The 20,130-nt window shown below is 40.0% G+C and overlaps 1 protein-coding gene across 1 annotated transcript in view; it reads left to right on the top strand.

The window, feature by feature from the left end:
* Positions 1-569: 569 nt before the first annotated feature.
* Positions 570-20,130, top strand: part of LOC148592297 (A-type potassium channel modulatory protein DPP6-like) — a 127,510-nt gene continuing 107,949 nt past the window's right edge. The window contains exon 1 of the mRNA XM_088535248.1: positions 570-693. Within this exon, the coding sequence (XP_088391374.1) occupies positions 637-693 (57 nt within the window). The 5' untranslated portion in view covers positions 570-636. The remainder of the gene's footprint in view (positions 694-20,130) is intronic.

Here is a 20,130-nt window from a genome sequence, read left to right as displayed (position 1 = left end):
CCTGCTCAAGCAGGAGCACCGCAAGCAGCGAGGAGACAGCAGCAGGGAATAAATCACGGGGAAGCCGGGAATTGGTGACCCCGGGCGCCCTGCGGCTCCCTGCGCCCGGTGCCTGCCCAGCTCCACGCTGCACCGTGCGAGAGCGGCGCGCCGGGCTGCGAGCCGGCCGGGCATGCGCAGCGCCGCCGCGGAGGTGGGGAGCCAGGACCACGGCGCTGCCTCCCGCTCCGAGCTGCCAGTTGCTGGTTGCCAAGCAGTTATCATTGTTTCTCTGACGATTGCAGAGGCTGTTGCTAATTGAAGAAGCCCCCACAGCATCCTTCTATTTTATTTTTTTATTTTTTTCCCTGCTCCTTCTTCTGCTTTTATTTTAGAGGCTCAAGGGAGAAGGCAGCTAGACTAGTGCTTTTTATAATTTTTTTTTTGCACTGCATTTTTATTTGTTTCTTCTCATGGGGGTGGGAAATTTCTGACATGCTGATTAAGTGATGGACTAGTTACTCATCCTTATTCCTTCAGTGTATGCGTGCGTGCATGTCTGAACACACACACAAGCTTACACACATATCCACACACGCACACACACACACACAGTAAAATCCTGTTTGCCACTGCAGTGGGCAAAAATAGGGGAGCATGACTACAGCCAAGGAGCAAAATGCATCAGGGAAACAAGCCCAGCAGCAAGAACAGGTAATGCTTATTTTCCTTGATTTTTTTTTTTATTATTATTAAACAGATAACAGATTTGCATTGCATCGCTCTGTTTCTTGTGTGATTTATTTTATTTTTTTTGGCTTGCATTCCTAGAATTGCCAACTGAGTTAACAGCCAGTGGCAAGAGGAAAGTCCTGGGTAGCTGGGTTCAAGGTCTGCCTGCTCAATGTGTGTGTGATGGGGGGGATGGACCTGAAATTGTGCTATTTTTAACAGACTGCACCGTTTTTCCGAGGCTGGAGAGGTTTGTTCTGTAACTAGTTCTGCATGTGCATGCGGCTGCAATATGTTGGGACAGAGGCCCCTTCTCACTGGAGTCATCCCAGCTTTGCCTTAGGAACTTGCCTGTTTTTTTTGCAGCTACTTTGCAGGCAGACATGAATTTGCAAAAGTCGGTTCCAGCTCCTTACTTTGTCAGGCACTTTCAGTGAATCTTTAGCCAGATGGCACTTCAGGGTACAGCATGTGCTGGGGTGCTGTCAGTATCCAGGGGCAAACCCCAGCTATAAGGGCATAACTCTCATGGAATTTGGTGAAAATTACACTGCTTGCACCCTGGTGGAATTTGATTCATTTTCCTTCCCTTGGTGCTTTATGTGTTTTGGTAGAGGCGGAAAGTTAAAGACTTAGTTTTCTCTCCGACCTCTGATTTTGATGGAAGTATTCCTATTTCGTTGCACTTATGAGGACAGAATGAAGTGGAAACTTTCCCTGTCCAAAGGCGGGGGGGGGGAAAAAAAAAAAAAAAAAAAGAAAGCAGAGGGAGGTGGAGAAGGGCACCTTGCTAGCTTTAAGTGGTGGGTATTGCTAGGAAGTGGTGACACAGAAAAGTCGGACTGAGGTACTTGGGCTCCGGCTGAAGGCTGCAAAGACTCGGATGCTCAACAGCTCCATCCCGCTCCCGACCCGGCTCCCCTCCGTGCGTGCGGATTCCGGCAGCGCCGCTCTCCCCTTCCCGCGTCCATGGCCTTTCATTGCCTCCCTAAGACGCTGGAAGTTCGCTGCATCGCTTGGGATGGCATGGGAGTCTATTTTAAACGGATCCGTTGGGACACAAATTAAATCTTAAAATAGTTCTTCCTTGCTTGATGGGCTAAGAGCCTTGCACTATTTTATTTTTATTTTTTTATTTTTTTCCCCCTTGGTGCATTTTTTAGGGAAGTGCGGAGGGGAAAGCATAGGGCACCCTCACGCTAGAATTAGCAGGGTATAATCTGCATTTTTCAGGGTGACATTTTACTAATAGCCAACACAGGACTGATGGTTCAGTTGAAATAAGAAAGCAACTTTGATGCTGAGAGTGAAGAAACTGCCTCCAACTAAGTCTCCTTCTGCAGTGCTTTTCTGCTTCTCTTTCTATTGTTTTCGGAGTATGTATTTTTGTCACTGTTTGCTGCAGCTTAAAATTAATACAGCTGTATTTGTGGGAGGAAGGAATGTAAAAATTGCCGTGTCTGAACAAAGAGAAATGTGAGGCTCTCTCCTCCCCCTTTTAAAGCTATATAAAAGTGACGATTTTGGTAAGTCAAAAAGTGCAAGTCTTTTGCCTTTTATAAAGAGTCATTGTTTTTATGGCAAGTAGTGTTGCCCATCAAGTGCCATTTTGCTAGTGACTTGCTATGTCTTTGCTACTTCTTTTTTCCTATATGCAGTAAAATACCCAGAATATGCTTTCGGTATTTTGCAGAGACTTGATTGAATATATTCAGTAGTTGATTGAGTAGCAATAATATTCATGTGGTGTGCTTAAATATTCTAGAAGTACACGCGCTCTCAGCTTTGTCCTAGAGTGAGCATGAAATAGAAACATCAGGCATATATAAATATCAATGATATTGATGAATATTAATGTTTGAGTCTGTAAGCAACTTTCCTTACTCCTGTTTTTTTCTTCTTTTTTTTCCCTTAATGTGTTATTATTAAAACGATTTGACAGTGGGGGGGCAACTCTGATTTTTGCCCGTTGATTTCAGTGCACTTTTATCTTTTTAAATCACATGCAGATCTAAAAAGTAGTTTATAATTGAACAAAGACTCTATCCAAATTCTGTATCCTGTGGGAAATTGGCCTGGGTATATCAAGAAATACTGCTTATTTTCTTGCTAAAAAATGACTAAGCAACTGAAAGCTGTACCTGGGATAACGCTGAAGGCAAACTGCTAGTCTCATAGCAGAGGGTGCAGTCGTTTTCAGGAGCAGCTGCTGCTGTCATGAGAGATTGTGACTGTCCATTTCCTGTATTCCTGGTTGTGGCATCTCCTTGTTTGGGAGGTATGCAAGTTACAGCTGCCTGAAGTGTATTCCCTGTCTCCTGCCATGCTCGCCAAAACAGAAAATAGTCACTAAAAGATACCACAAAACAGCAGGGGGGGAAGTTTAAAAACATCTGCAGAAGCTTTGTGTGGCTAAGTGGAAGTCTAATCCACACATCCATAGAGAAAGGAAGATGAAACACATCTTGAGATTTGTAAAAAAAATAATAATAAAATATATATATATATATATATAATAAGAAAAATTATTAGAGGGTGGAAATATGCAATGCCTTACCTGTTTGAAATCCAGGAATAAACATCCCTCTCTTTGTTAATGAAAAATGTCTCTGTAAAGTTTCCTCCTGACCAGCAATGTTGGTCACCTCCATTCTGATTCAACTTTCAAGAATTCTAATAATTTGTTTCCTTGCACATCTGTTTCCTGAGTCTGAGCTTAAGTTTTTGCCTTTATTGTTCAGAAACCATTCAATAAGTGATGGGTGATGCTGTCTGTTAGGTGCAATAGCTTGATCAAGATGTAAACTGGATGCAGGTGCCCCTACACATTTAGGTGCTTTTGCCACAGCACTGGTTTGTTGTTCAAATGGTTGGAGAGGATGTGGTGCATTGTACAATAATTACTGCTGTATTTCTGCTAGATCCAATGCTCGAAAGTCCCTAGAAAAGCTCGTAGATGTTACTAGTTTAGGGACCAGGCTTAAGAGGACTAATAAATGTTGGTCTCCGTCTTGGAGATGGTTAGCTGTGCACCTGAGTATATCATTAAAACCACTTTTCTTTAAAAACAAGCAGGCAAACAAAAACCCAAAGCAACAACAACAAAAAATACCCCAAGAAAATAGCAACAGTAGGTCAAACATTGGGTCAATGCACTATAGTAATTTACACCAGCTGAAGATCTGAAGATAGTGTTTTAACATAAGCCTGAAAATGTATTTGCCTAATATATTGCATGGAATTTAGCCTAATTCTTCCTACTTTTAATGACCTTTGGGACTGAAAATATCTCTACAGTCATACATAAAAATAAGGAGAGATTTTTTTTATGAAATGTGGTAATAGGCATAATGCTAAAATGATTCTTTTAAGTATTTTTAAAACTGAGTCAGCATATCAAGGACATCAGGATGACAAATAATCAAAGAACACCTTTATAATCTTTGAAGGGTTGATTGGTTAATTTGGTACTTGAGCATTCAGAATAAATGATTGTTCCTGTTCCTTTTCCTGTATAAGGAAGAGCTGTCATGGATTTATAGGGAGCAAGATCTGGCTCAGAAACATGCACATATCCTAGACAAGGTTATTAATGATTGTTTGCATGCAGCTCCATGTACAAGACCAAAGATTAGGTAAGGAGGCAAAATAGCTCAAGGGCTGCTTTTTATTGGAGTGAGCAGTGTTAAGAAATGGTGTCAGATCAATAGAACAGTTCTGCCTATTAACTGTCATTAATATAATCAATTTCAAATTTTACAGCACAGATGAAATTCTAAATCGTACGTATCCTAAAGAGGAGAGAGAACATGCTTAACGTGGAAAACCTAGTCCAAAATAAGGAATAAAAAGATGGAAAGATTAATATTTCACACTTCTAATGTTCCCCTGCCACTCAGCACTTCACAGAAATAGCTTATAGTATGTTACAGAGTGAGCAGTTTTGGAATATTTAATATAATATGCTAAAATGCGTCTCTGTTGCAGCAAATTTGCCTAAAGAGAGAAAAGACACCCTTCAGGTGCATTCTGCAGGCTTTTCCCCTACGTAGCTGTATTTCAGGTAATTCTGGGATTCCTGAAGGGAGAGATGTCAATCCTTGTGTGCCCTGTTGTTCCCTTTGAGGTCATAAGTTTCTATAACCATTACAAGCTGGGTTGTGTATTGGCACCTTATTCCCAGAGTAGACTAAACCTAGAAGAGACATTAGTGAACTATCTATGCCTGTGTCTACTTTAGGTAGTGATATGGACCCATGAGAGAGGTGTTGAGCTCCCAAAGCCTGTATACACGTTTAGGAGGTGGAGGAAGGAATATTTCATGCTAGGTCTAGACTGGTGTCCATTAGTGGCTGAAGAGCATTTTCTCATTTAGTTTCCTTCAAAAAGAGGCCAGTTTGTATGCTCTGAGACCACTTTACAGTGTGATCTAGAGCAGGGTAGTTGGCTATGAGCAGGAGGTTTGTCTCAGTAGTGCACTTCTAGTCTAAATGAAAATACTAGGTGTACTCCACGTGTCTTCAGCAGGGATAGGAGAATGTCTTTGAATAAGTGTAATTTAATGTGAGCTGTGTTCCTGGATCTGAAGATATTTTTTAAATGTTCATTTTTTTTTCCCCAAGAGGTATGACTTAAAATCATTCCAGATCTGCTCTGCTCTACCTGAATGCTGTCCAGTAAATCTTTGTCACTTTTTGAATGTTTCATCTGAAAGTTTCAACTCTCCATAACACCAAAGCCTCCTTACATCATGGGAGCAACTCACATTGGCTTCAAAGAGTGCAGGATTCCTTCACATTGTAAACGGGTTGCAGCAGAGAGCTGGTTCAGCCACATAGTATATCTTGTGAATGTTAGCTGTCAAAATAGGGAAGGAAACTGCCCTTATATTTGTCAATACCATCCACAGTGTATCCTGGACTAAAAAGATCCACGACTGCCTTTGCTGCATATTCTTAGCAACATTCAATCTAAGACTTGTAGATCTTTATATTTGGAAGCAGACTGCATGTGCTGCAGGAAAGCTGGGATTTACGGTGCTGTTAATTGGTGTAGTCGGACTCCCGGCTGTGGAGCCCCAGCGGCACAAATTCCATGGAGAGGGAGATGGAGGCGCAGCGTGGCATACCTCTGTGCCCTGCATTCAGCGGTGGGCTGGGAATAGCGTGGCCTGGAGCTGTGGAACAGGTGGGAGTAGGTCTCCCAGGAGATGAGCTAATTTAGCATATTATCTCAGTGACTTGTGATAGCAGTGCTCCTATGTTCTTGGCTGCAGCTGAAAACTGTCATTTCCCAAAGGTGAATCCTTGCTTGTGAGAATCCCTCTTTCTCGATGACTTGATCCAGTGTTTTGGCTCTGCTGGTTATGGTTGTCCAGAAAAGAGGGAGCAATGTCCGCCCACTTGCAGAAACTGGTTAGCAAGAGAAAAGAGAGGAGAAACCTGACTTTGACTTGCACAGAAAACAACTGTCGTTGTTTCATAATTATTATTATTTTAATGAACATTAGGAGTTTCAATGAAGTTTTTTAAGAAAAGTGTTGGTATAAGACAATACTGTTCTTTGATAATAAATGCTCTATAAATTATGTATCTTATTGTAGACCCAACACAGGCGTTCTCCAGGAAGTCACAGAGCACATTTATGTTTCATTCTGTTAATGGCTTCTGATCTATTTCTCAAGAGATTAAATTTCCGTAATAGTGCTCCTGAGAACACTCTATTCAAGAACATGAAATTGCATCAAACTGGCAGGCTTTTCAAGCTGTTAATTTGCTATGTGGAATGCAGGCAGCTAAACAATGAGGAGTGGGGACATAGATGACGAGGAGCACATTTGGCGTAATACCAAAGTCTTGGAAGAGGAAAGCTGTAGAAAAGTGGGTTTTTTTTTTTTTTTTTTTTTTTTTTGGCATTCAACACTGAAATGGAGGTGCCTCTGGAAGACCTCGTATGTGTCAAGACTCTGTTGTGCTTGTGATTTTCCATGTGTACAACTTCTAAGTGGTGGTGTGATTCCATAGCAAATTACTAGAGACTCCATAAGCTTCAAATCGTGGTTAAAGTCAACAGGGACTCCATAAGCTTCAAACTGTGGTTAAAGTCGACAGGTCAAGCAGAGATTACCCATGGGAGGTGCCATATCATTACTCCTTGAGATACTACTGGTTGACTTCTGCTCTCCCTATTCTTGGCATAGATACCTTGTGTTGCACTCTTTCTCATTAAGTCTGTCTTCTAGCTTGGACAGAATAACCTGTCTGCAAAGTAAATGAGTTATCTAGGGTTTATACAATTAGATTCACATTCCACAAGCAAAGGAATCTTCTTGCAAAACTTTTTTTCTTTTTTTTTTTTTTTTTTTTTTTTTTGTGGTGCATTAACAGAGCGCTATGCACTGCTATAGTGACTTAGCAAACTGTTTTTACCTGCTTTCATTTCTTACACCTTTAGTACTGCTGCTTTGTGATCTTTCTAATGCATTAAGTTGCCATGAATCATGGTCGCTTAAGACAATTTTAGAAAAGGTAGCACTTTTAATACAATAATATATATTATTTATGTGTTTTTTTTTTCTGTATATTTCTAATTGGTCTTTCTTTCTTTCATCCTTTCTTTCATCCTTCTGTCTGCTCTTCCATGATTCTAAAGTAGGATTGAGTGGAAGATTCAGAGAGATGAGAGTGCCAACAGCAGTAGAACAGAAAAGTTGAACTTATAACACCCCCTACACACACACACACCCCTTCTCCAAAAGACTGTCAGGGGTGCAAAGAACTACCTGGAGAAGAGAAAATAGTGCGTTGAGCAAGCTTGCAGAGCTTTTTCTAAACAGGAACTTGAAAGGAGACCTGTATTTGAAACCAGTGAGGGTAATCGAGAATGGAAGAATCAGTAAGAACTGCTTTCTGATTAAAGACCAAAGCTTGCTTGGGATTATTGGGGGACTGTGAGTGATGGTTTGGCAGCTGGAGCTCAGGACTCCGGTGCTTCTTGTGCTTCAGACTTCCTACATGACTTGGGGCAACTATGTTAGACATACGTCCTCAGTGGTAGTCAACATCTACCCTCATGGAACTGTGGGTGTCCGTGGTCCCCTTATATTGGAATGTAGTTTTGCTGTTTTTTTTTTTTTTTTAAAGGCATTTTTATACCTGATGGTATCTTGTGAGATAAATACATGAAAGATTATGAGGCTCAGAGATGTTACAGTAATTGAGGCTGCACAGGTAAGTACCTGAGATAGCAGGGAGATGTACTGCTTGACATTTAGAGAATGTACGGAAAGGGCCATAACAGAAAGCTTAAAAGCTAATACTCCTTCTGAGGACTTAGATGTGAATAAGAATTTCAGCAGAAAGTAAGATCAAGGTGAAGGTAAATCCTGGTAAAACTTCAAATAGTTATAACCAAACTCTCAAATGAGAAAGAGAAGGAAAACTCATGGAATTTTAGGATTGCTTCTCATCCTGAGATTTCTGGAACTAGAAGCATATTTACAGCTTGAGGTAATATTTAGACAGGTGCTTCTGCTGTTACTAGCATAGTGCAGAAAGGCCTTTTCTGAGGAGGAAAAATTAAGTCCTAACGATATGAATACTACAGTGTCATTAGGAGCCCATAGAGCTGAAATGGAAAAGTAAATACTGTGAAGATAAGCCAGGAAGATATGTGATTGTGATCAAGGCTATGAATGAAACCTTCCAGAAGTGGAAGTCAGAAGAGTGCTAGAGCTCAAGGTCTGGGAGGGTTTGTGACAGCTGGTATAGCTGTGAGGCAAGGTTAAGGCTCAGAGCCTTGTGAGTGTAGAGGGGAAGGCTTTATGCAAAGTCGTGGACTTGGAGAGAATTGTTAAATAAGATGGAAAGGAAATGCTCACCTCCCATTTCCTTGGCAGGACGTGCATAAACTTCCGTAGAACAAGAAAAATGAGTTTTGGGAGGTGCAACTTAAATATGGTGGATTTGGAAGTAAAGAAGCTTATGAAGGAAAAGGAGGCTGAAGATAAGAAGCGAAGCAGGGGAGGGAGCAAAATTAACTACAGCTCCATTGTACAGAGCAGCAATAACACTTCGTATTCCTGGGGGAGCTTTTGGCTGAGGACCTCTAAAAGCTTTACAAACCATAGTGAGTGGTTTCAGTGCCCCAGGAGGTGGCAGTGGATGCTCTGAGGGCAGCACAGGGGCACTGTGGTTGCATTAACAAAGATTGGTGTACAAAGTGATGACTAGCCACAAATCTTGCAGTACAGAGGGTGTTCAGAGAAGTCTTCAGTCTCATCTTTGCCATGTGTTTGTGTTGGGTGTTGTGTTGGGTAAAACTGCACTTGTCTCACTCTTTCAGTTCTTGCGTGTAACTCTGTTTTTCTACTGCCTACCTTCAGGGAAGCGGTCTGTGTTTTTACCATATCCTACCCAATGTCTCTTCAGAAATACCTAGCCTTCAAAATAGGTACTTTAACGTGTTAAGGCATTCTCTTTTCTCTGGCACCATGGGATGATGTGTTTGGGGGAAAACCAGCAGGGATCTTTGTGAGAGAAACCACCTCCCGGAGGAAGAAAAGGGCTAAACTGCTGTCCCTGCCCAGGGAAAAGTCTCTGCTTTCCTAATGCTGCCTTGTATGCTAATTCATGGCTGAGTGCCTTGATTGCCTGTACCCATTGCTGCCTGAATAAAGATTTTCTGAGGGAGAACCTGTGCCATATGCATGTAGTATGGTAATTGCCTAGCAATGCGTGGCTATTACTGTAATGCGATACTGTTTTGTGGAAAAAAACTGCAGGTAGAAACTGCGGATAGATGATGATGTCTTACAGTGAAATTTGTCCTAGTCTGCTGGGCAACATCTGCTCACAAAGGTGTAACTGTGACCCCACTCTGGGATCGTCTCTGGCTGAATAGTCATGCAGAGCCACCATCGCAGTTATGTCTCGGGCTCCTCCAACGCGCTTGGTGGTAGAGGCTGGTAATGGGACCTTCTCCTTGGTCTCTGCAAGCAAAACTTTCTGCTCAAAGGCATCTTAGCTTTAAAAAAAAAAAAAAAAAAAAGTCAAGAATGTTTGCATACAGAGAGTAGACTAAGCTCATTAGAATTGATGGGTGTGGAGATGGAGAGAGTTAGTCGATAGTGGATAGAGATAAGTCACAGGGAAGATGTCTAGACCTAGGCCTTATTCTTTTGCCTCATGCTTTGGGTGGTCACGTCTCTTCAGTGGATGTATGAAGTGGCACTATCTTCTCACAGGAAAGCCTTGTGTCCATGTCGCACCAGCTTTCACAGCTGCCACTGGACAAGTCTTGACTTAGGGAGGAACCAAGGTCTGAGTATCCCTCATGGGAATAGAGGGATGTGACATACTGAAGTATTTATGAAGAGTTGAGCTGAGTTTATAAAGCAAACAATGGGAAAACCTGTTAGGAAAAGAAGATTTTGAGTAGAATAGCAAAAATAAGGAAATCAAGACTTTTTTTTTTTTTTTTTTAACTTTTCAGCTTATCTTCCTGTATTTGTCAGTCTGAAAACAAATGGCTGGGGTTTTTTTTGTTTATAAAAACCAACAGACATGAAAATAAAAGTACAAGGATCTACAATCCCTTGACTAAAGTAGTTTATATTACTGCTTAACTGCTGCTGTGCTTGAAATTGGAGAGATAATAAGCCTTCAGCTGAAGCAATTAGTCTGCAGTTTTTGACTCCATTACCTTCACTTATGTCTCTAGCTGAATAGTTGCACTAAGATATTTAAGGCTTAGTTGTAGTATGTTATTGTCAAAAATGAATTCATAACTTAGACATTGATTTATTGCTAATTTAGCTTGTCAGAGATACCATAATAAACATGTAATTGACTGGGGGTGAACGTATGCAGTTGTATATTATGTGAAATTTATTTTGTATTTTAATTGAGCTTAATCATACCCTGTGACCAGCCTCTTAATTTCTGTGTAGGGTTTAAAGGGGTCTGATAGTTAATCTTCATATGGTTGTAGGAATTAATTAATGTACATTGAGTTGTAAGCAGGCTTGGGACAGCCTTGCACTTTGCCTTCCTGTTTTCACGGCCAAGAGCAAATGCATATGCAGCATTTTGTGGCTGATGGTGGAGAGAAACTCAAGGATATACAGGAAAAACATATTGCCATTCAGCCCATACAAAAATGAGAGAGAGCAGAAGAAACACAAAGTCATTGCTTATTAGATGTACAAAGCAGGCTTCTGCAAAGCAGATGAGATAGCTTGAGGGAAGAAGTAAGCAAAAACTCCAGGCTCTTTTTTATTCTTAGATGTTGTGATAACAGATAAAGGAGGAGAATTGATCAAAGTGAGGAAGGATAAGGAGTCTGTCTTTTTATTTATTTATTTTGTATTCCTTAAATTTCCTTTCTGTTAGATGCTATTGCACTGAGTATAATAAGCATTGACTTCTCCTCACAACACAGGAAATTTGTATAGAATCTTCTTTTTTCCCTTTAAGAAGTCCTGACTCTTCACAGTTTAAGAGAATGTAGGAATACTACTGACCTTCTTTTTAAATATTTTTAATATCGCAATGTTTGAAGCAAAAGTTAACTTAGAAATACTCCTGAGAATACTGACCCACTGAATGTAACGAGTATTTGAGATTAATATTGCTCAACTTAATCGGTAGAGGCTTCAATTGCATTAAATTGAATTCTTTTCTGTGGTCTTTTCTTCATAAGGTGTAATACATGGTTTTACATGGATTATATTGATGCTTGACTTTGCTGTTGCAAGTCATGCTATAATTAGAAGTTTTATTTCCACACTCTAAGTTAAATCAGCCAGATAATACAAAGAACAGTTGTGAATGTATGGGACAGCAAAATCCAAGGAGAAATTGATTGAAGTAGCCCTGGAAAGTACTTAGCACATAAGACTTGTCCATTAGTAAAATGTATATTGATTAGCGAACCTTTTGACTTTCCTTGCTAAAGGCTTTTCAGTTCTCTCGATGTTTAATTACCCAGGTATCTCTTGGTAGGACTTGCCAACTTTAGTTACTAATCTTTTACATGGTAGCCATCACTTTCATGCACAGGTGCCACAGCACCTTTAGGGTTGATAGTCAGTAAATAGATGATATCTGCACTTTGTTTTTTTATTGTAAACAAGAAAAAGGTCGTTGTTGATATAAGGAAAAAAAAATCAATCCAAAGACTGAAGGATCAGTTAACCAGGTTATAATCTTTATTTAAAGAATATCAGGAAGCTTAATGTTTGTTACTTGATGTGTCTAAATGCTGTTTGTGCCCCAGCTGCCCCTCCTGCAGTGTTGACACAGGACTTTGCACAGTGAAGGATGGTGTGACATTGTCTCCTTGTCCTGGGTTTGCTGGTGCCCTTTCACCCTTGGTTCCTTAGGGCAACACAACCGTGAACCATAGGCATGTTTTTCTCTCCCCAGACCATACAAATGTCTGCACTTCTTCCTCCATGTGGCATGCTTGGTGAGAGAAGAAAGCTGACCAAAAGAGGAACTTTGTGTATTAGGGTGACCAGTCTCAAGTCCGAGTGTGACTCTGCTCTTTTGGTCCTAGTGTGTTAGGCAGAGAGAGGAATAGGAAGGGCTGTCAAAAGAGTTCAGAATGGCCATATTTAAACTGTAGGTGTTTTGCCCAGAATCTCGTTTCCGATGGTGGCTGTAAGTGGATGCCTAGGGATGAGTAAGAACAGGACAAGCATACGAAAATACTTCCCTCAAGCTCTCTCCCAGCCTATTTTCAGCCCGGTGACTTCTTAAGTTAGATGTGATTTCTCTCTATTTAGTAATTCACATTACATTTCTCTATCAAGTAATTATCCAATTTTCACTCAAAGCTTGCTAGAGCACTGAAATAGCCCAGGCCTTCTCGAGTGCTCTTCCCTTTCCATAGTATTGTTCTTGGAGACCAGAAGCCTGTGTTACTCTTTATGGGAGCCTTTGATACAAGTGAGTTAGAGTGTGTATCAGCACTGGTAAGAGGTTACATGTTAATAGAGTATCTGTTAAGCCTATAAGGACTTCTGGAAATTAGATGTGTCTGGAATATGATGTAGAGCTGTTCAAAACCAGCGGTCAAATGGAGAAAAATTCAAAGGTCTTCATTGAGACTAGGCTATCTTTCACCACTGTGAAAACCCTTATATAGAAAACTGAGGCTTTAAATCTACACGAGCACAAAACTTATTGCTAGCTGTTCTTTTCTAGCTGGCCCCTTCTCTTTTCACATGGGTTTTACAGTACAAAAAAAGCCGAATATTGTAAATGATCTTCTCTGTACATTTCTATCATGGTAGAAACAGTGCTATTTCACAGGTCAAATTTCTCCTATTTGCTCTGACATGTGAACTCCAGTGGAGCTCTGGGGAAAGAATGGACTTAATGATTTGGACCATGTTATATATCACCCATGTTTACATGCTGGAACAAGATTCCAGGTCTGGTCTTCCTATCATTCATTTCAGGAGATTGACTGGAGCACCTGTTAGCTCCCATCCTCTTCTTGTGGGGAAATAGTGTTCAGACTGGTCTACCTGGAGGTAGGATGTGACTAGACTGCCCCTGGGGAGCAGGAGTGTAGGCCTTCTGCCAAGCCTCCCTGCCAAGTAGTGTAAACTTCCTATAAATTTCTACAGGTTCCTATAAATTCCAGAATTTTTCCATCCCGCTATAATGCTTTTAGCATCTGGGTATATCAGTAAATAAATTGCCATCTTGTGTCTTTTGCCAAAGGATTTTTTTTCCTAGCTCTTCAGTGATCCTAGTACAAATTACAAGGAAAAAACACATGATCACCAGGTGTTACAGTGATCAATGGCCACTGTCACAGGCTGAGCCAGATTTGAACTCTTCAGTGTTTGCCTTGGAGATTAGAGATGTTTGGAATCATAGTTGTACTACTTTTTTTTTTGCTGTAAAATGTAGTTCAATCATGCAGCAGTATTACCATCAATTCTCCTAACTCATAAGATTTTGAGGATACCTTTCAGATCTACATATTTGGAAATTTCAACACTTTTGTACAGTAAGTTAACTTTTGCTTAATAACTTAAAGGCATCTACATTAAAATAGAGGGGGGAAAAAAAGAAATTCAGCTTTGAACGGGTGGGGACTTATCAAAACAAAGAATTCTCATTGTTCTGAAAATTATTTCCTGCTGTCAAAGTATGTTATAAGCTCTATGGTTTTGTATCTTTAAAAAATGTGAAAAGTTGAGTATTTGCCCTGATTTCTGGTATAACTAGACTTAGTAGCCCTGCATCCTCCCAGTCAACATATCAGAAAATCGTGGGATCACAAAGCTCTTCCCCATCTTGCTCTAAGATGGTGTGTTGCTACTGCTATTTTTTAATTTTGTTTTTAAAAAGTCTGTTTTTTGCACACAAAGATTTGACATAATTGAGTTCTCCAAGAGGACATGTATAATACACATGAGAAATAATGTATGTACTTGAAGGCTAAAAATATAAGCCTAAATGAATCCTAGTGGGATGCTGTGTTCTTGCTACACTTCTAGTCCTCTCACTGAACCTAGAGCTTATTTCTGTTTGCTCTTTTTCCCATTTTGTTTATCTTTCCCTTGACCTCTATTTAAAACAAAAACAAATAAGAAAAATCATATGTTTTTGTTTTTCATTTGGACTGGACAGCTAAGTTGCGGTGGCGACTGTAACACACAGGTTCTGCCTGATACTGCAGACAAGAATATATGTGCCAGAGGTTTCGTGCAGGCAGCAAATGAGTGAGCACGGTGGAGATGCATGAGCATGTTCTTTCTCCAGGGAGACAACATCATACATTTTTCAAACCGTGTAAACCAGTTCTATATGCTGTTTTGTCCTGTTCTTTTCAGGTTCCTATACTTTTGACTACAAATACCTATGGTTTTCCAGAAACAGTGCATCTAATATCCACTAAAGCTATACTTTCCCTAGCCAATTTCTTGAGTAGATGGTTTGTGTCAATCAAGGAGAAACTTTTCTGGGGAGGAAAATGGAATTAATTTGTTTCAAGCCATTCATGAAATACTGCTTGTGTTTTTCCGTATGGCTGGCTCCTTGTCAAGTGCTATGCATAACTTATTTATTTTTATGGCTGCAACTGTTGATGAAAGAATAGATGACAGTTGCTCTAAGGAGACTGAGTTTAGATGACACTGAGATGTTTGTACTTCATTACTTTTCATTGACTTGACAGTTTCCATACAGTTTCTTTCCATCAAAATGGCCTTCAATTACCAAATGAAGATTAGTGCATGGCCCTAAGCCAAAAGACTGTATAGTAGCATTTTTTTAGTTGTTATTATATTCTTCTTTAACATGAATAATATAACTAGCTCAAGAGTAGTTGGACTTTGGTGAGTTTTTGGAAGATTGATTTTTGTCAGCACTATGCAAAAGGGAAGACTTAAGCCTTGCTGAAAAATGTGTGACCCTGACTTATCCATTTGCACTAACTGTCTTTGAAAATTTTAGATAGCAATATATATATTTTTTTCTTTTTCTTTCATATCTTGGGAGGGACAAGAGTACACTCAAATACTGTGTATTAATCCACATTATTATCTTAGATGAATAGAGTAATAACAACACTTACCTCTGCTTTGTGAACCTGGATTAAGCAAGAGAAGTCTGCAAAATTTATTTAAAAAAAAATAAAGAAAATCCATTTGTGAGTTTTGCCTGCAGGAATTATGGATTTTAGGGAAGCAAGGTCTTTTGCAGAAGTTGCTGTTGCTAATCTTTCGGAATCTCTCCTGGGAAGTGGTGTGTAAAGGGGCTGGGAGGCTGGAGGCAGTTTTGCTTCCTACTGCCTGGCTGCGCCTCTCTTGCTGCCCTGGTTGTGCTGTTCCGTGGGGACGCAGATGGCCAAGGATGGCATTGAAGACTCCCGTCCGTTTTTAGCAGCAGATTCAGTGCCTGCGAGCCATTTGCTCTGTTGTTGTTGTTGTTGTTTTGTTCCATCTTATAAGCAGGAAGATGCTTCAAACTTGCGCCACAGAATACTCAGGATGAAGTTTAAAAAAAGCTAGGATAGCTCCCCCTTTTTAAATTCGTTGTTATTTATGGTATTTCAGACAAATGCCATCTTCAGATTTCTTTGTGTAATGAAAAATGTGGTCTTGCCTGTTTGTTGTGAAGCGCGGGCACTCCACAGGGATGAAACACAGCCGTAATAACTGGAAAATTTGCAGCGTCTTATTTAGGTAGCTGGGATTTGGCAAGAGACGGCCAGTTAACACAAAGCCAGGAAGAAAATCAAATAGCTGTGGGAGACGTTGAAAGTAACAGATGAGAAGAGGTTGCTTGCAGAATTTTGATTCTACACAATAAATTATTGCTGGCAAATTGAACTGCTGCCCACTGCTCAGTGATGTTAGAGAGCTGGCAATAACGCGTATTTTGGCCAGGCAGTCATCTACTATCTTTTTTTTGACAGGCAAGTAAAATCTGAATGAGGAAAAGGAGTAATTAATCATTACTTTATATAACCTTTACCAGCATAATACAGTCTTGACATTTGAATCCCAGTATGCAGTGCTCATTTAAATGAGATCTGTTTTTTCTATTGTTGTGAGATCCAGGGGAAAAAAACATGTGGAAGTACTTGGGGGTGTTTCAGGGGGAGTCTAATAGAATTAGGTGTTCAAATCCAACTGAAAATGACAGTCTCAAATGTTTCAGCTTACTGTATAGCACACACTTGGCAAATAATACCCAGGAGGAAAATTGTTGAGTCGTGATGAATTGTTGAGCATCCAAAAGCTATTGTTGGTCTCACTGGGGACTGCTGAAAGCTCAGTGCTCTTGAAAATCAAGCCAATTACGTAGGTGCTCATGCACAGGCATTGAAGGCTCACTTTTCTTGTGCATGAAAAGGGATGGATTTTTAAAATCTTTCTGCTGTTAGTGGACATTTATTCCCACTCTTCTGCCCCCAGCGCATTTTCTTCAGAAAACAACTAAAAAAGACTGCGGGCTTTAAACAAACATTTTCAATGCCATAGAGTCAAATTAGGGTATTTAGCTTTGGGAAATGGAAGGTGGTCTTCTGGTTGGTGTTAAGCATGCCAAGGTAACAGTATTTCAGATTTTAGGGCATGAGATAATCCTTCTGAATTTGTTTTCCTTCTTTGCATCCAAGGGATAATATTGGAACTGATATGCTATTTTAGTGATGGAATGTAGTTTTGTTTTCTTTTTTTAATTGGGTTTGGAAAAACATCAAGACAGGAAATGGTGTAAAATAACTGTTTATATTGTTGGTAATAATGAAATATAATTATATGGTTATTTTATTTAAAAACATCCCCTTAAAGAAAGGTGTGTGTTTCTGAAAGAGCTGACCTAGCTGCATGTCATGCTTAACACTTTCTTCATGTTTTGTCTTCAAATTGCTCTTAAAATATTCCTCCTGATATCTCAGTGATGTAGGTAAACTGTATTACCTACGTTTGGCAGAAAGGGAAGCTCCGTATAAGAATGAAGTAACTTGCCTAGGGCTAAATTGCTCCCGTGTTTCAGCTTCCGAGCCCATGCAATGCAATGTTGTTCTGTGCTGTGGGGACCTACCAGTTGCGGTCAGCACTAGCTCCAGGCAGTTTATTCCAAAGGTGTAAATGTGCCCTACATTGCCTAAACATTTTTGAAAATGCTAACAACGATTTATTCATTCTTTCATCCGTTTACTTAAGATTTCTGCTTTTCTAAAGCGGATCTTGGCATCTTTATGGGCACCTCTGGAAATCTGACAACTGTTTAAAGAAACACTTCCTGAAACAGACTCTAATAAGAAGCTGTAGGTTGTAACATACTCAAAAATAAAATAAAAAAATAAAAAAATAGCTATACACTTGCCTTTAACTTCCCTCCCCATTTGAATAGAGAACTGAGGCACTAAGAGATCATGCAGCTCCATACTAGAATAGGCACCATCTCTCAGTCGTTACATACTTTTGCCACTGAACTAGTGGCATTCTCGTAGGAAATTTTGGCCCCTGGTGTCATCTGGAACATGCGAATGTACTTATTTCCCTTGAGGGGAAGAATTTGTGCCATTTTGTAGCCTGCAAAAAAAAATGGCACTAGGAAGCTGTTACCATTGCTGCTATTAGCTTTCCTACCAGGCAGACAGTTCTGTGGCCATTTGTCGTTGCACTGGAACAAAGAAATATGAAGAGACTGCAGAAAGATCCCAGTTTTTCTCTTTTTGTTTTTCAAGGCTTGGCAAAATAACTGCATTTTCAGTATGGCTCAACTAGTGACAGCAAGGCAGATCTGGCAAAAGGCTGGAGGAATGGGGGCCTTCCCTTGAAAACAGGTGAAAAAATGGGTTTTGAAAGTATTTTGCGGGAAAAGAGGAAAAGTCAGTAGTAAAGTACTAAAATAAACCATCACCCACACTTTCCTTGAGTTTCTTTTAGGTAATCCTGCATCTGAAATTAAGGATGATTTCTGTCTTTAAATGCTCTGAGTGTGCTTTCCTCTTCCCCATAACTCTAGAATTATGAGCCGTATCAACCCGACTGGATGATCCTATCCTTTCCTAGAAGGCAATGATTCTGGCACTTGGAGCACCTGCAACACATTTTTTTTCAGGAATAAGAATCCAATTAAGATAGATCTTCATTTCTAATGATTTCAAATGACTCTCCTCCTTTGGTGTAATAGTTTGATTCAAAATGTATTTGCAGTGCTACTCTCCTGGTTTGGGGCAACTGAAATTGGACACCCGGAATTAGGAAACACTTTGACTTGAATTCTCTGCTTCCCAGCTGTGCAATGGATTAATGTCTTCTTTTCACCATGTAGAGGTGCTATGGAAAGAAAGTGGTGAATATATGTAGCAGTCAAATATTGTAGTGATGAGATGCATAGGAACTGCTATGAGAAAATTGATATCTTTGCCTTTAAAGCAGGTCATGACTGTGTGCTGCAAATATGGCCACACACACAATGGTGAGGATGAAATGAAATATTGAGGAGGCCTCATTACATGCAAGCACCAGCCCCTTGATGCTGTAGGTGAAGCAGAAGGAAGTGTGTGTGAGCATGTAATTAGACTCTCGCACAATGCCGACGTGCAAGGGTGAGTTATGGCTTGTGGACCTTGAGGCTTAATTCTGACATTTCCCAACTTACTGCTCACACATGCACCTTAACCTTCTTTTAAAGTACATTTTATCTGTAATTGCTGAATCAGGGTGAGACCATCAAAAACACTCGGCACTTTCCTGTCTCTGTTGCCACCAAAGATAATAGGACCTCATGGACTTCAGTGGGAGCAAAGTTAGGCCAGTGCTGAGCACTATTCAAGTCACAAGCTACCATTAGTATTGCAGATTCTCTGCAAAATATCCTGGGAAAAAAGAATGCAGTACTGAAGAACTTGACAGAGTTCATGCGTTATCACTCCTAAAGACTGTTAGCTTGCACTATTAAGAACAGCCCTGTAAGTGATATGCTGAAATTAGGTGTTGGCAGTGTTTATGTTGTTTGCTAGTGCATAACATGAGCATGCACAATTTCTCATATTAACCTTGAATGCAGACTTCACTGACCAGATTCTGAGCTTCAGAAACCTTGAGGCAACCTACAAAAATGTTTTTATGATATGAACTGAGTGGCACTGAAATGACCCAGAGTCGAGTTTATATTATGCAAGCATCAGAGATCAAAACCCTATTGTGCTGAGTCCTTATCAGACACTGCCAGGGAGATTTTAAACTGACAGGCAGTTTAACCTGACAAAATGGAAGGAAAAAAAAGAGAGAGAGAGAAATTTCTTATTCTGTTTTACATACTGAGGAGACAGACTCTGACTTGCAGGAAGCTGAACTCACTTTGCATTTGCTTAAGAATTGGAGACTTCTTCCAAGTCAGGCAGGAAATCTCTAGTAGGATCGTTAATAGAATCTAGATCTGTCAGGCTGTAACTGTAATTTTAGCAATGTAATTGCTTTCTCATTTCCTTTTCAGATTTATTCCTCAAGCCTGCATGCTGAATTTCTGTTTTTATCTGCTCTTTTAAGTGTCCCTTTCACTTATGCAGAGTCTTATATTAGTAGCAAATAGTTGTCTTTCTCTGGAAAAAAAGGAAAATTTGTCTATTGTAGTTTTCCTCATAGTGTCTCTTTTGGACACTAAGCTTTGGAAATTGGAGTGTACTGAAGTGAAGGTTACAAAGTATTCCCACTTTGCACAGTGAGGCTTCAGGTGAGCTAGCAACTGAATAGAAATCCCTGTCTTATATTTAGAAAACTGTCCACTTTGGGAAAGTTTTTTGGAAAAACATCTGTCAACTCTCTCTTTCGTGGAAGCACAGTGGTTTATTTTATGTTTTTTTTTCCCATGTTTTTTCGTGAGTTCCACCTACCATGGTGATGTAGAATAACCAATAGCAATAATAAATAGCTTC

Source organism: Tinamus guttatus, unplaced genomic scaffold, assembly GCF_059628265.1.
Source record: "Tinamus guttatus ecotype Peru unplaced genomic scaffold, ASM5962826v1 Tinamus_guttatus_pri_ptg000621l, whole genome shotgun sequence".
In the NCBI taxonomy this organism is placed as follows: domain Eukaryota; kingdom Metazoa; phylum Chordata; class Aves; order Tinamiformes; family Tinamidae; genus Tinamus; species Tinamus guttatus.
Note: the sequence above shows the minus strand (reverse complement) of the source record. Positions and strands in the feature narration are given on the sequence as shown.